The 16,496-nt window shown below is 37.1% G+C and overlaps 2 protein-coding genes across 14 annotated transcripts in view; one reads left to right on the plus strand and one right to left on the minus strand.

The window, feature by feature from the left end:
- Positions 1-1,462: 1,462 nt before the first annotated feature.
- On the plus strand, positions 1,463-8,726 carry litafd (LITAF domain containing). Its single transcript, XM_004071753.5, has 5 exons — positions 1,463-1,619; positions 5,319-5,368; positions 5,482-5,580; positions 5,657-5,858; positions 7,631-8,726. The coding sequence occupies exons 2-5, from the start codon at positions 5,323-5,325 to the stop codon at positions 7,746-7,748; spliced, it is 465 nt and encodes a 154-aa protein (XP_004071801.1). The 5' UTR covers positions 1,463-1,619; positions 5,319-5,322; the 3' UTR covers positions 7,749-8,726.
- Positions 8,727-8,813: 87 nt separating this feature from the next.
- The window catches only part of usp7 (ubiquitin specific peptidase 7 (herpes virus-associated)), a 28,015-nt gene continuing 20,332 nt past the window's right edge, over positions 8,814-16,496 (minus strand). For 8 of the 13 annotated variants that reach the window (XM_011478429.4, XM_004071752.5, XM_078951418.1 and 5 more), the window contains exons 22-31: positions 16,080-16,233; positions 15,398-15,465; positions 15,035-15,143; positions 14,163-14,240; positions 13,986-14,086; positions 12,983-13,082; positions 12,640-12,759; positions 12,497-12,568; positions 11,744-11,834; positions 8,814-10,558 (exon numbers count right to left, since the gene is read on the minus strand). In XM_011478429.4, coding sequence (XP_011476731.1) covers positions 10,452-10,558; positions 11,744-11,834; positions 12,497-12,568; positions 12,640-12,759; positions 12,983-13,082; positions 13,986-14,086; positions 14,163-14,240; positions 15,035-15,143; positions 15,398-15,465; positions 16,080-16,233 — 1,000 coding nt within the window. In that variant the 3' untranslated portion in view covers positions 8,814-10,451. The remainder of the gene's footprint in view (positions 10,559-11,743; positions 11,835-12,496; positions 12,569-12,639; positions 12,760-12,982; positions 13,083-13,985; positions 14,087-14,162; positions 14,241-15,034; positions 15,144-15,397; positions 15,466-16,079; positions 16,234-16,496) is intronic. The other 5 variants (XM_011478430.4, XM_078951415.1, XM_078951421.1 and 2 more) reach the window with 1 other exon arrangement.

The raw sequence follows: 16,496 nt of genomic DNA on the forward strand, positions 1-16,496 counted from the left end.
GTGGGTGGAACTGTTGGTGCAGAGTAAGCCTACCCCCATTTCCCATCATCCATCTGTCTACTCACTCTCCCGCTTGCTTACAGCCCCTTACAACCCCAACCTAACATTACAGGTGCAACAAAAATGGCAAGCAATATCAGAGCTAGTACAGTTTAGAGCCAGTTACCAGCTCAGACAAGGAAAATAAAGGGAAATGGATCTGTCTGTAAGTGGATGCATTGAGATTAACCCTTGTGCTATCTTAGATGACCCCACCCTTACATTGACGTGTTCCCTCTACCATGACAAAGGTGGATAAAGGTGGAAAGATTTCATGTAATACTTGGACACCAGTGAAGATCACAAATCATTGAAGAATAAAGGTTTAACGCACTGTCTAGTGGGTCTAGACCACCCAACTCCCAATGTTAAAGTACCTAGGACAGCACAAGGGTTAAGCGGAGCAGGGAGTTCATGATTCACCGACTGCAGTACCTGCGTCACTGCTACAGGCGTTTTCCAAAGGCATTTTTTCGTCCACTCCTGATTCACAGCAATTTGAATAAAGACATACTCAGAAAATCAGTTTTAATTTTAATCTTCTTTATATATGTCGTTTCATGGGAAAAAGACTAGAAGAACATATTAAAAACACCAAAAACACAATTTTCATCACACTGGGTCTAAGAAATGGCACAAGTTTGATATGTCAGGCTGGTCATGGCAATCTGGAAGGGAAAAATCAACATATATTAATTGCAAGTCACTGAACTTGAATAACTTGCACCCACAAACATGTAATTTGTAGGGGCATGTGTTGCCTGAAGGTTGGTATTATATCCATGCCCCTTTAGGCATTACTTCATGTCTAGTACACAAGAACAAAGAAAGAAAAACCCTTTGCATAAAATGTTCAGTGGAGTTTTCAGCCTATTATTTTAGGAAAATGATCACATTCAATTCTCCAAAACTAGTGTTACTTTTAGGAAAGCGCATCCAGGAGCTGATGTAAATTGATTTAATGCATTTTTCTATTGGCTCAACATCGGGCTAGTCTGCATGGAGGAACTATTTTTTTGGGCAATTGACTATCCATTATTCCATCCTAAGTGAAGTGAACTGGAGCAATAATGCTTATCACTAAAATTTAATCTATGGGTAAAGTTTGATTTTTGGTGGGTGGGGTTGACAGAGAATTGGAATTTCAGCCTTAGTTACCTATACATATAAGTTGAGGCACAAACGGTTGAATAACAATTTTTGGAATCTAAATGTTTTGTTTGTTTAATACCTTTTAAGCAGATTTGTTCTTTGCCAACACTGACTAGAAGGAAACAGGTTATTCTCTCCTGAGAAAGTGACACATAGATCCACTCCCTTTGATAATCTCAGAGAAACAAAAAAAGTTATAACAGAAGATATGAGCGAGTTCTGATATAGACATCATCACCACAAGCTGAGTCATTTTGCTGCCTTGTTCATTGTTTTTCAAAAGGGTGGGGCTGTGGGAGGGCACTGCCAAGGCCTTTGGAGATACAGGTGAGACAGGTGGAAGTATCACTCCCAATCTGTGAGAAGTCATTGTGAGCAGCAGCAGCTTCCACGCACCTCTCCATACGAGACCGCAACACTTCACTACGGTAAGCCTGAGACATTCATTTATAGAGAAGACATCTGCAGGAGTATGATATGAATGAAGATATTCAACTTTTTGCTCTTGTTTATGAAGAAAAATGGCTTTTCCAAATTGTTTTTTGCACAAAACCTGTTGAACCTAAGTTTTAACTAATTGTTTTACTGAAGGCTCATATAGATTTCCCTTGAAAATCTTTCCTAAATTTTAAAAAGAAAACTGAACCAAACAGCATCATTGAGGAGAAACAGACAAAAAAAACGTTGGATCTTTTCATGGACTTTTACTTTTAGATATATGTGGACACATGTGATCAACTACACTCTGACGTGTGACTGATTTTAAAAACAAAAAATGAGTTCAAAACAAACATTAATAATTTAATAATTTGTTTTATCTACAAAAACACACAAAAAATTATTTTGGGGAGCATTTAAACCTAATAGTTTATAATCCTAAATGTTGTGATTTAGTATTTACTGCTAAACCCTTAAGGGGGTGAAAATGTGTCGTGTTATGAAAGGGTTATGAAAAAATGTTACGTACTCTCCTGACTAAAATTAATATTACTGGAAAAACGGGTAAAGTGATGAGAGAGCGATCTGTCTTGTGGTATTTTAGTCTTTCCTTTATCTTATCAGTCCTGAATGCCTTTAACCATCGGATTGAGCACATATGGATGCCACAATCGTACACTGACCCACGTGTTTTAATGTGTACACATGACGATTATTACTGTCAGAAGGATCAAGCTTTTAGTTCACCTGTTGACTTGAAATCCTTCTAGTTAAGCATCTAAAAACCTGATTGACTACAGTTCTTACAGCTTCCCCTATCCCCACTCCTTTTTTTTCTTTTTTCCATGAGCTGGATTGGCGACATGCCAAATTTAATGTCACATTCAGAGAGAACACATTGTTTTAACCCATCCTTCACTCCACCCCTTCTCATGAGATTGCAAGTATGTCAGCAATGCGACTGGTGGACTTTTCAAGCGTCCCACCCGATCCCCACGTCCAACATTAGCTAGATGATTCAGGATGTCAGCAGGTCACGCAGTAATCGAGTAAAAAAAAAAAACAGCAGCAATTTTCAGATTTCTTTTTTCAGATGCCAGATTTTGCCAATTTAGGTCGTACATATTAGTTTCAAGTTAAGTAAAACAGAGCATTAAATATAAAAGAATTGTTGAAAATCTTGTCTCCTAAATTGAGATTATGCATCAATAGTAGGTCTTGAAGTAGAAAGGAATATTATGGATTTTAAGAATTCAACTCTAATAATCAAAATTCTACGTTTTGAGTTTTTTTACTGGGTCATTTAGTTAGTTTCTACAAAACGTCCTAGTTTAGATCAAAAGGATGGAGATAATTAGTAGAATCTATTGAGACAAATAAAAGTAATTTAAATTTAAACTGTTGGAAAGTTTTTAGAAATTTAGTTGCTTAATACACAACATGTACGGGTAATACAGTCGTTTAGACCCTCTTTACTAGTGGCATTCTTGTATCTGGAATAAACAGACGCTCCTTTCGCAGCAGTTATGGTCATTACTTGGTAAGTTTCTTTCTTCCTTCTCAGTCTGCCAGTAAGTCTCATTTCCTCTTCAACTCATCTGCTAATTAGTTTTTATCCTAGGCAATTATCAAATGTTGGTTGTCATGGTTACTGCAACAGAAGAAGAACACATCAGTCAAGCTTCCTATAGAGATGAGACAACATGTCCAGAACCTGCGCAGCTGAAGAACAGTAGAGCTGTTCCATCTTTTACACAGATCATCCTGAGCACATTTGGGTGCCACACCTTTATCTGTGACACACAGAGAAAAATGCAGCCCTGTGGCATTCCTGCACCAACATTTGGGTGTTTACCGGCCCTTTGTTTCTTGTCCATGACACAGGGACAAAGCCGTAACCTTTGGCTGATCCAAACCACATCCACCTGTGCTGAGATGAGGCCGCACCCTGGCACGCTATTCATAAAGGCCCTAACGTCTCTGGGACAGCTTTCATGCATGTCCGTTTTAGAAGTGCTCATAGTTTGGTCTGAAACTCAGAACTCATTCATCATCTTGACCGTTTTTTCCCTTTCGGCGTCACGGGGCTGGCGGAGCCTATCCCGGCCACTTGTGGGAGAAGTTAGGGGACAACCTGGACAGGTTGCCAGTCTGTCGCAGGGTAGAATGTCCACAAACACACACCCATTCACTCTCACACCTAGGGACAATTTTTAAGAGTTGCCAATTAACCTATAAAGCCTGTTTTGTTGAAGCCGGAGACCCCGGAGAAAACCCACACATGCACGGGGAGAACATGCAAACTCCACACAGAAAGGTCCCCCATTGATGTTGTTTTTTCATGTCCCCCAGCCGGGACTTGAACCGGAGGCCTTCTTGCTGTGAGGCAAGAGCGCTAACCACTGCGCCACCGTGCCGCCAAAAACTGTGAACTGTTTTACTCAAATTAGTGTAAGTTAGGACTGAACCGTTTTCTGGTCTTAGTTTTTAGGTAAAAAGTCCTGAAAGTCCTAAAGTCCTAAAATTCCTAGAATCTAATCTGAGACCATTTGAACAAAATATTTACTAAAAAAACAATTTAACCAATGTGGTCACCATTGAAAAGCAAATTAATGTAGACACTTGTTACGCTTTTTCGTTATTTGGAGGTTTAAACTTGTGCCTCATATGTCCAAGACAGATGAAGGTTTTAGTTTTTTTTAATCTAAATTATATATCTAAAGATATATATATATATATGTGTGTGTATCATTAAAAATGTAGCTGTTGATGATAATAAAAACATTATGAAGAATGCATTGCAAACATTAAAACTAATACCTATCCTCAAAAATAAAAGCATCAAACTGCTTAAAGCACAAAAGTATATTCATTAGTCAAATTTAAAGTTTAATTTCCCAAAAATATCAATGTAATCCAGATAAGATTATGATTTTCAAAATCAAAAGATGTTACTATCATTTCTTTTTTAATTTCTTGCCAAAGTTTTAAACTAAGAAGTGCTGCCACCCAGATAATGATGTCTTTTACTGCACTTTTGTACATTTTTGTTTTTCATCCAACAACGATTTTTCTTAAACTGTTTGATTGTTTTTTTTATAGTCACAAGTTTGGAATTTTTAAATAAGTATTTACAATGTTTCCGTTGGGCAAAAATCTATTTCGAAACAGCAAAATAAATCTTTTTAAAGGAATCGATTGCCCAAAAATTATGAAACGTAAGACAGAATGTGAGCTCTCTGTCCCAACATTTAAATTCCACATTATTTATTGTTCATTTTGCAGCACAAAGGTTGAAAAAAGATGAGTTTTTCACACTGAAAAGCCATTATTTACCTTCACAAAGCATGAACAAACATGAGAGTACATTGTAATACCTGCAGATTTTTATCTTTCTTTGAACTCAAGGGAAACAAAAATGTGCCTTTAACAAATCTTTTTCTTAAGTTTATGTTGGTGCCTACCGATTGCTGTGACCTCACCTGAAATTTAGCTCCAGTTTCCTGGAAACACGAATTAACCAGTACATGGGATTAATTTTATTTGAAATAAAGAAGTGGAATATTTAACAATCAATATTTTGCTTAACATTTTATGTAAAGATGTGAAGAAATGTGTTTTTTTTATTTGTAAAGAGTCTTACGTTTGTGTCATAAAACATTTTCTCTCTTTTCTCTTTCTTTCTCCAGCATTATGAATACAAATGAAACAAGTGATCCTCCTTCATACCTTGAACAAGGTACAACTAAGTGCGCACATACATTTACAGTCATCCCTAATAAGTGTGTCACTAAAAATCCTGCTCCTCTTCTATCTTGTTCCAATTGACCTCTTCCTAATGGTTTGGTCCAGGCAGTGGAGTGAAGGTGTACCATGTCCACACCCCATTCACCCATGTTCCATCAGAGTCTCAACAGGAACCTCAACCTACAATCATCAGCGACAAACACAGTAAGGTCCAAAGCGTGTGTAGCCTCGGTGTCAAAAAACGTGCCGTTGTCTTTAAGTCTCTCTGTCTTTCTGTTAGGGTTCACAACCACAAAAGAAATCTCTGGGTCTCATCTCGAAGCTGAAAAGGGCAACAAAAATTATGCGAAATACGATGTGGGCTTGGGCCGTTCTCCCGGCATGACAAACTGCCCTAAGTGCGAGAGACAGGTCGAAACTGTCGTGGACTACAAGGCAGGGACCTATGCCTGGCTGATGTGCTTACTCTTCATCTGCTGCGGGTGAGTCAACCTGGGCACCAGCAAGAAAAAAAAAGATTCCATTTGAGGAAACTCATTAAATCAAAAGAAATATATATAGGATGTGTTCCATGACCTCACCCCCTGAAGTCTTTTGATGCAAATATGTTTTAAGCCACTTTTGCTCAAAATTACCTTAATTTAGCATCTATTTGAAAGCCAAAACATGTCAAATATTTTCTTGAAAGCTGGTAATAAATTCAGGCAAAAAGTGGTTAAGGAACCGAAAAAGAATGGGCACTTTGAAAAATATGGTCATGATGCTTTAGATATATATGAATAATAAAACAAAAACTTATAGTGAACCATTCATGGTTTTTAGAGGTTTGCAACATCAAAAACTGAAATTGGGGTGGAAAAAAAAAAGTTTTAGTATCCTAAGTTATATTTCAGTTAACATTTACCCAAAATGCTTTGTGAGGCTCCATGTTTATAATAGTCTCTTAGTTCAAGGGTCTGCAACCTGCTACACGTGGCTCTTTTACACCTCCTTTGTGGCTCTCTGATTAAAGAAAAACAAAAAGGCTTTAATTTTAAAAAGTAACTGTAATCTACAAAGTAAATAGTTCAGTAAAACTGAGTAACAATGTTTTTTTAAACTTTATTTAAGTTATTCACAGAATTAATTACAAGTCAACTAAAAAATTTAGACCCATTTCTGTATCTCGTGTAAAAAAGAAAACTTTTTTTTTCTTCAAATCACTGACATTACACTTTGCTACATGTGCTGAATTGAGGTGATCCTATGTCACACAGGGTGTCTCCTAACCCTTGTGCTATCCTAGGCACTTTAACATTGGGAGTTGGGTCATCTAGACCCACTTGACAGTGCGCTGAACCTTTTTTCTTTAATGATTGGTGATCTTCACTGGTGTCCATGGATTACATGAAATCCTCTCCACCTTTTTCCACCTTTGTCATGGGAGGAATAACACATAAATGCAAGGGTGGGGTCATCTAAGATAGCACAAGGGTTATTTTGACAGGCAGAACTTCTGTCAAAAGTTATGAACTATTTCACAGTTTCAAAAAAGGTTATTTTCTCTTCATGTTTATTGTTTTATACATGCCCCAAAATAACAGGTTATTCATATTTATATTCATGTTCACAATAATATTTAATAATAACATAGATACAAATTCTAGTCCAATTTTTCTAAATTATGAAATCAGATTTTGTCGCTGCCTTTTTGGTTTTTGTAAGTGAAACATTGACCTGAGAGGCTCTTTAACTATTAAAGGTTGCAGACCCCTGTCTTAGTTCCATTGATTTTATTCGAATTAATTTCTTTTATAATGAACATGTTCCGGTAATTTATTGAACGTCCAGTACAGTATATCTAATGTAGTATACATGCATGTAAAGATATTTTCCTCAAACAAATAAAAGAGTGAAACAGTTTTGCAATGTTTTGTAACCATAAAACATTAAAATAAAATAAAAATAAAATAGGGGTCTGCTTATTAGAAGTAATATATTTCAAGGGTTTAAATAATTGATTTTGATAACTTTTAATTATATATTTTTTATTTTTCCAAGGGCAAATGTAGTGTTAATTCTATTTCTTTCAACTGATTTCCTGACCATTGTCTCTAATGTGATATTTTGCCTAAATTGTGCTTCAGTTGAATGGAAAATTGAGTCATTAAAGATAAAAACAATCTTATGTTTGGATTTTTCCCCCCCAAACATGTCTATAATATGTTTCTATGTTAGTTTCACTGAATTAATCTTTGGTGTCTCTTTGATGCAGGTTGATTCTGTTGTGCTGCCTGATCCCGTTCTTTATGAATAGCTTCAAAGACGTTTATCACTCATGCCCCAACTGCCACAAGATCCTGCACATCGAGAAGAAGAAATGCTGTGAATGACAGGGAGGAGGACAAAAGGAAAATTAGAAAAATAACCTGCAAATGTTGTCTTTAGCACCAAAAAATAGCAGAAATAGCATCTTCCATCACTGACAGATAAATATAAATAAACCTATTTTTATGGACGCTGTAATTAACCAAAATTTTTTTAATAATCTCCATATGATTTCCAATAAACTGAGAGCAATTGTGCTTGCGGGGGAAACGGGTCAAAGAACACCACTTGCACTTTCATAGTTTTTTAACTCTTACATTGTCAATATTTACATTTAGAATGAAGGCCTTGTACATAGACTAGTTTGAATCCCCTGTCAGGGAGACATGTTTAAAGCAAACCAGAGGAAAGCTGCCTCATCCACAGTTTCTTTATTTTTTGCACAAACACATTTTTTGTTTCTTTTTCTGGTTCTAAGAAGGAAACACAACACAAAAAATAAATAAAATGTGTGTAATATTTATTGGATGTCAGCCAGAAAGCTACTCTTTTGAGGAATCTGATGTTTTCTTCATCACAATGAAGATCAACATGATTTATTACTGTACATTTGTTAACAGCTACCAGAATACATAGCATTAATAATAACTTGATGAACTACAGGGAGACATGCAATAATAAGCAAACAAAAAACATTTTATTTGAAAAAAAATGCTTTTTCTGTTTTATCAATCTGAAAATAAATATGCATTTTTTCTTTATCTCAACAATGTGTGATAGAAACCTTGCAAAATACTTTGATCCTGCTAAGCAACTGAAGTTCCGTTATTTGCATTGAATAATTATTTGAAAACATTGTTGCTCCTAAGAAATATGATTCTAATAAAAACTCATTTTCTGCTGTTTTTAATGATTTACCGTACATGTGCCAACTTTGTTCCAACTATTCAACAAATGTTTGGAGGTTTAGGCCTGGAATAAATATGTTGTAATAAATCCTACTCTATATGGAAAAAGTATTAAAATATCCAATTAGTGCTGCATTGTTTTAGTTTTTATCTGAATCTTTCTTTGCGGTACTGCCAACCCACTTTTTCAAGTTGTGCCCAAATATGGAGACAGAAGTCAAATTTTGCATTTTTATAGAAAATTTTATTCAACATACATTTTTCCAGCAAAAAGGCAATATACAGGAATAGTTGTCGTACACTGCTGCTACACAGAAGATTTCAAACTGGAAAAGATCAAATTAAGGTTGTGATTCTGCAGGTCATCCTTGAGCTAAAATATTTTTTATTTCTTGAAACAAAATCCACCACAGCTCCTTTCTGAAAGAAAACAATTCAAATGTAACAGAAAAAAATTGTAATGGTACTTTAGGAACGCAAAAAAAAGAAAAAAAAAACTACACACAAAAAATATGAACACCTGTCTCCTTCTGTACCCAACAAGAATGTTGTTTTCTCTTTAATTTTTACACGTTCAGTTTTAAATATACAATTCTTAAATGTCTTTACAGAGCCACCTATGCGCTATAAGGGGTTGCATTCCATCTGAGCTTTAAAATAAAAAGAAACAAACTCATATGTAGGTGTTAAGTGTTCCTTACAATGCTGGTTTTGGCTAAGAAAAAAAATCCCCAAACCTTCAGGGCTGAAGCTCTGCCCAAGCACAGCGGAGTTCCTGCTTACAACCACCAGGGGGCGACAGACTTAGGAGATGGAAGCTTGTGTGCATGCTTGAGTTCAACAGGAATGACTGGGGGGAAAAAAGGGAAAATAAAGGAGAGGAAAGGAAGTTAGGAAAAGGAAGGGGCTCTGACTGAGCATGTGTGAGCGAAAGATTACATTTGCCAGTCCTGAGAAATCCCGATTTAAGTGCCAATCTTTATGATGAAGCATTTCATTTTGAAACCTTTTGTCAAATGTTTTACTTTTATTTTGGTACACATCTGGAAAAAACACAAAGACGTATTTCTCTTCCAATCTCATAAGTAAAAGACTTGTGTAAACGTGTAAATACTGTTGTATTACAGGATGAGAGCAGAAACTTAAGAAGCTGCAAAACTGCAGCACTGAGGCAGCCTGAGTGGGTGTCACTTCTGCCAAAAAAAAAAAAAAACAACTTTAAAAATGACATCTTTTATCAGTTAGTCCTACCAAACTTTTTTTAATTAAACTCTGCACAGAGCAGTATGATTCCTCATTAAACAACTTTATTTAAAATCATTCCTCCATAGCTCATAACGTGAAAGTTGAGAGGGGGACATAAACTGGTGAGTGAGGTGAGAAAACAAAAACTTCCATCTCAGTTCCATTTCCCTCTAAGTTCGTTTATCATAAAATCCGTGTTCTCCCACTTCAGGACAGACGGAGAAACGAAACAAAAAAAGCAGGCAGCCAACATAATCAGGAAGGCAGAGAGGGAAAGAGAGGGGCCTTAAAAAAATATACAACAAAAATGAACAGTCAGGAGGTGGTTGGTGCCGTTTATTTTGTGGTTGAAGTATAATCCGTCAGCTGCAGCGAGACCATGTATCACTGAAGACAGTGCAGGTGTGGAGCCGTCGACGTGTCCAGGGCAGAGTGTGAAAGTGATGAATCCACCCGTATGCAAGCACACCCAAAAATCATCTCTGGCACGCACCACACACGCGCACACACACACGCACACAATTGTGCGCGGTTGGTTACAGTCTGTGGTTAGGGGGGTTGGATTATGCAGGAAAGGAAGCAGGAAGGAGGCTGTAGAAGGTAAGACAGGCTGCTTTAGTTGTGAATCTTGATTGCTTTCTCCAGGTAGGTGTAGCGGCCTCTTTTTGGAGCTTTGTTGAAATGATCCAACCCTAACCAGGGGCGCGGGTGGGACATGTTACCTGCAAAAAACAACAGATTATTCAAAAATTATTTATATTCAAGAAACAGCATCTGTTTTAAAGGAAAAACATGCGCCCTTTAGCTAAAACTAAAGACTAAAGACAATGAAAATTGTGTTTTTGGTGTTCTTGTAGCACTTTTCTGGTGGAATACATAAATTCACAAAATTAAGATTAAAGATTAAGATTGGTTAAAAAATAGCAAAATTATAATTATAATTAAAAGAACACTGAGAACATTTTGAAAATACCGTATTTTCCGGACTAAAAGTCGCCCTTTTTTTCATTGTTTGGCAAGAGGTGCGACTTATACTCCGCAGCGACTTATATTAGAAATAAATTGAAATAAATACATTGTTAACCCTCCTGTTATGTTCATTTGTGAGGAACAGAGATGATGTTCCTGGGTCAATTTGATGTATGAGGTATGTTAAGTGTTAAGAGTATGTTAAGTGACTCAGAGAATCAGCAAACCTTTTTTACAGTAAGATCTTGAAGGCTAAAAACATAATATTTTTATTTTCCAATGATTTCACAGACACTGAACCCCACCTTGCCACTGGTGGGAGGTTGGCGCCAGTGTTTGGCAGCGGAGCCGCCGCCAGTGTGTGAATGTGTGTGTGAATGTGTGTGTGCATGGGTGAATGGGACTGTGACTGTAAAGCGCTTTGGGCCTCGGTAAGAAGGTAGAAAGCGCAATATAAGTATACGCCATTTACCATAGATTCAGAAATGCAATAAAAAAAAAGACTACTGTTTCTACAAATACAGGATGAAAACAGTATTAGTTGGCCCATGATGCTTCATGAAAAGAATAAATAAATAGGTTTGAGAAAGAATTACTGTGAAATTATGAGATAAACAGTCTACTATGATTGTGTCATATGAGTTTGTGCAAGTTATTATATCTTGGTCTCAGATTTTGTCAAATAAATTTCCCGTCAAAATGCAACTTTTCTGTGTTTTTTTCTACTTTATAATGCATTTTTGGACTGGTGCGACTTATACTCCGCTGCGACTTATAGTCCGGAAAATACGGTAGATCAAAAGATGATCTGAGGGGGACTTGGAGGTTTTTTAAATACTAGAAATGAACTCAAAGCAGATTTTTAATCTTAAATTAAAGATTTCAGTAAAAATTAATTTAGATGTTAATTTGATTAGCTCAGTGGAGTCAGCAAATACCTGGCTGCGGTTCAAAGTCCTTCAGGTTGACCTCATACTCATCTTCATTGATGTACTGATGCCGGCCCATCATCACAATGGCAAATTTGAACTGGAAACATGCAAAAGAGACATTTTCACTCAAATCTATTACAACACTTGATTTTATGTTATTTTCTGCTTTTGATCATATATTGCTCCATTTTATTTTTCTTCTTCCCCCTTTAACAACAGAGATTTAGCTCCAGCATTGACATTCTTTCGACTAATGCAACTCTTCAACTGTTTAGACAACTAACATCATTCCAGTGGATTCTGAAGCAGAGAAAAGCAGATTTGTGCTTTACAGAAGTAAAGTGCTTATGCAATCGACTTAAATCAGATGATTCTGTTGAAGTTAAGTGTCTTTTAAATGTTGTATAACGGTACAAACCCGAAATGAAAAACCACTTTTCTCTGCACCAGGATTAACTGATTCACGATCATGTCTACGGGTCCAAGAGTTACAGAATGTCAAAGAGCATGTGTCGCTGGTGACATGTCCAGAGTTAAAGTAAACTACTCCCTCATAGAGTTGTAAAGTGCTATATAAATGAATTTTATTTATTCATTTATAAAACTGAAGGAAAAGGATAACACTCAAGGTAACTTCAGCCTTATCCTATCAATCTTTGAAGATTATTAAGAACCTGTGACATGTTACTCAGAACAAATCAGAGATCATTTGGCATTTAAAGATTTTACAGCCATTTGAGCAAAAATATTATGATGCACCTTTTCAAACTCTTTCTCCTGGATGTCCAGCATGGTCTGGATCCTCCTCATCACCTCCCGAAATGGCTCACCCTGCACAGAGGATGTATAAATCAAACAAACAGCAGGAAGAAACCTAACTCCATCAGTAGCTGCTGTTGTACCTGTCTGATCTTGAGCAAGAAGGGAATTCCAAATGTGCCGAAGACTTCCTTGTGGAAGTGGGCAACAGGGATTAGAATTTCCGTGTCTTTGTCCAAATCTACCTGGTCCAAGGGAATCTCCTGAAATAAAGAAACAAGTTGGGAGTGGTGAGAAGAAAACCTGTACAGTCCAAAAAAACAAAGCAATCAAAGTTTGGTCAAACAAGAAGCAACAGTGACCTCTAGTGGTGGAGAGAGGAAAGACAAAATAGTGACTCAGCCTAATATTCCAGTGTAGCTGCTGAAGAGTCTGACGGAGGAAAACCGTCTACAAACAAAAACAACGTCCATCATGGACTCTTACCTCTATTCTGAAGGTGCGGCTTGCAGCAGGAGATAAACATTCTAGCAGCTCGTCCTCCTGGTGAACCCCAATGATTTTATAGCTTACTATCTCTAACAGCCTGCAGATGAAAAAAAACAACACAAAAGTTGAAAAATAGAAAAGCAAACAATTCTTTAAATAATTAATATCGACTGAAAAAATGAAAAGCGTATTTTTTTTAAATAAATTGTAGTTAGGAATTTGCTTTTGTTTTGAGTCAACACAAAAGTAAATTTAGAAATTTAATGAGTCTTCCAATTACAGCTCAAAAAAGTGACTGAAAAATAGTTCTTTTTTACCCCTAAAATAGTCAGTAGGGGGTGCGTTTGTGAACATTCACTGTCTTGTCTTTAGGAGACTGCAGACTGAGTGTTTTCAGTAAGAAGAATCAGGAAGAACATGGTTGAGGAACTTCAAGAACAATACTCGAACTTTAAAAACTTGATTTTTAGCAGACATGCCACATTCAAGTAGAATGGACAAACTGTTGAACCTTTTTTTTAAAAAAAAAGGCAAGATCAATCCCTTCTCCCGCACTGAAAACTGCAAATTACTCCACAAACTTCCAAGACCACGTGTTAAATGCGAGATCTTAAATAAGCGTATGGCCCATGGTGTTCAGACTGGAAAAGCAGGGAGGGGCTTCTTCTTTTTCTACTATTTCCTAGTGCATGTCCGCCACCTACAGTTAAAAGAGGCTTAATGCGAAATGTTGAAGCTGTGAAAATCACAAATCTTTCTCCAGGCTTTTTCTTTCACAGCTCTATTTCCATATATGAAAGACTTTGTGTCATAAATCACGCTGGATACAAACAGCAATTATTGGTCAAAGTTCAACTTTGTTTAACTTGCAATAAGTCTTGAATTGTATATAGAAGGTACAAGGTTAAGGTTATAAGTTGGAGCTGCATATGAACAGACAAAGATGAACAACGAGCCACTATTAAACTGAAATGTCACCAAACTTAGAGGGCTTGGTTACCTGAGCTTCTCAGAGCTGTTTTCAGACAACTCCACTGCCTTTTTACATTCTTCCAAAAGGTCCCTCACACAGCCGTGCTTGTCAGGATAGAGGGTGATCTCCTGCAACAAAAACATGCTCCACTTGAAGCTGTTGTTTTGTGTGTTTTCTTATGTGTTTTTTTGTGTGTGTGTTTACCTCCTCTCTGAACTGGCTATTGAGCCATATGGATTTAAAACTCCTCCTGTTTTCAAAGTCTGTTATCTTCATCTTTAGCTGCAGACACCAGAAAAGACAAAATACATTTTATTTAAAGAGCTGAGTCTCATTTGTTTGGCGTTTCCACCACATTTGTAAACAGAATTTAAAATTATGGCCCGCAGCAGCAGTCACCATATTGTTTTTTAGCAGTTTGAAAGATTTCTGCGTCTTGGAGCAAAACTTTGACCCCCGCCACACGCACGAAAAGTCAAAAATTTGCACACACCTAGGACCCGGCAAAAATGAATTTTAGTGGTCGGTGCAGTCGCTTTAACAAGGAAGTGGATATATTTTTGACAGATGACCAAGTGACTTCACACACATCAAGAATAAGTCAGATGTGGCGGAGGGAATCCACTAGTTTTCCAAAATAAAACTTCCTTCAGTTTTATTATGGAAAATAAAGAAAATAGCAGATTATAAAGAAAAACAGGAAAAATGTAAGTTGAGTGTTCCCTTCTCTATAAACTGTCCCACAGATGGTACAAGTCTGTGGCCCAGCATATGGGGACCACTGCTGTAGAGAAAGAAGGTTTGCATGAACGTCCAATGTCTTCTTTGAAACAATTAATGCTGTTGTTTGACCCTTCATGTTTGACCCTTCATGTCTGCAGATGAAAAGCCTACGATTCATCAACAAAGATGGTCAAAAATATATTTTAAAAAGATCCTTTAATTAAACAGAAAAAAAAAAAATCAAATGAGTACATTAAATGCTATGTGGAAAATCTCAAAAAAGAATCATGGCAGAAAAATCTATAGATTTACTTTCCATGGTGTAAATAACTATTTGAAGCTCTCCTCCCTACCTGCTGGTAATAAAGTTTCTTGGGCTGCCGAGGCTTGAAGAACTGCAGCAGGTCTCGCAGCGTTCCCTCATAGTTGTGTCTGAGAGGATTCCCTGGACCGTCCCTGTACCTGGCCACAACACCACCAGGCAGGGGGAGGGAGGGGGGACAGGACAATAGAAGGACAAGGAGGGGGGTTTGAAATGAAAGGTAGTGAGGAGGAGGAGACAGAGGTTAGGAGGGAAGGTGGCAGAGAGTGGAAAGAACAAAAACGCAGGTGGAGGGGGGGACAGGTTACGCAATATTTCTTATTTCAAAAAGATACAGTTATCAATTCATTCAAAAATATTGAGTGTGTGTGTGTGATTGAGACAAGCCTCCTACCCCTGTGACTTGAAGAACTGCAGCAGCATGGGATCTGTGTTTAACCTTTGTGCGACTGTTTTGGCCACCTAACGGAACAAAACATCACAAGCATTGGTCCATGTTCTGAAACTACAGCACTCAAAACAACCTGGAAGCTTTAATTAAAATGATTCAAGGCGTATCTGCCCTGAAGATGAACCTGCAAAAACATAAAAACCCGTTTTCTTAATTAATGACCAAACAACTATTTTGCCAGTTTGTAATAATTGTAACTTACTGGATTTTTCGCACTATAAGGTGCACTTGAAAGCCTAATTTTTTTTCTAAAATTGACTCTAATAATCAAGAGGGCCTTAAATATGGATCAATTCTAGTTATGCTTACTGATGTGTAAACTATTTTGAAAGCTACACTGCACCCTGCCAAAACGGCCGGTTTTTTTTTTTTGATTAACAAACAAATCAGGGTGTTTTTGTGAATACGGCAGGTATTGTTAAAACCCTAACATGTAGTGTGTTACAAACAAGTTCTAGTGTGGACGCAGTTAAAGTCAGACTGACTTATCTCTAACTCTTATCTTGCTTATTAATGCACCTTACAGTTCGGTTCTTCTTATAGATGATGCAAGTTTGAAAATAACGATGCATCCTATAGTGTGGAAAATATGGTAATCAACTAACCAGTGTAAACCAACTTGTACCTGAAAATAGTTCATGCGGTTTGAGAGGGTGACCACGAAGCCAGGGTCGTTGTGGATGGTCTTGTCACAAAAAATGACGTCAACTCGGTGGTAGAGATCCCGGAAGTAGTCTTTTGCTGTAGGCAGCTCGCTATTGTCATTCTCTGGGTCGTCCCTGTGGGGATGGAGAAACATGTTGAACAGGCAGACAATGCTAAACAACAACACAAGCAGGATCATAGCAAACAAAATGGAGGACAGAGAACATTTCTAGATCAAGCATCTTGAAAACTCCGGTCAGTTTTTTATTTGTAAAAAGTTGTTTCATTAGACAAAAAGGCAGTGCACCTACAGGTGATAACTGTCACAACCAACTAAATGATTTATGGCAGAGCTGGTTGAAAATAAAAATACGGCAGAATACAGCAGCATTTTCAA

The sequence above is a fragment of the Oryzias latipes genome, chromosome 8 (assembly GCF_053564925.1).
Source record: "Oryzias latipes strain Hd-rR chromosome 8, Olatipes_Hd-rR_3.1".
Lineage (NCBI taxonomy): Eukaryota > Metazoa > Chordata > Actinopteri > Beloniformes > Adrianichthyidae > Oryzias > Oryzias latipes.

Coding starts and splice junctions, on each gene's coding strand:
- litafd (XM_004071753.5), top strand. CDS start 5,323: ATGAATACAAATGAAACAAGTGATCCTCCTTCATACCTTGAACAAG. Junction 5,581..5,656: donor AATCATCAGCGACAAACACA/GTAAGGTCCAAA, acceptor TCTTTCTGTTAG/GGTTCACAACCACAAAAGAA. Junction 5,859..7,630: donor TTACTCTTCATCTGCTGCGG/GTGAGTCAACCT, acceptor TCTTTGATGCAG/GTTGATTCTGTTGTGCTGCC.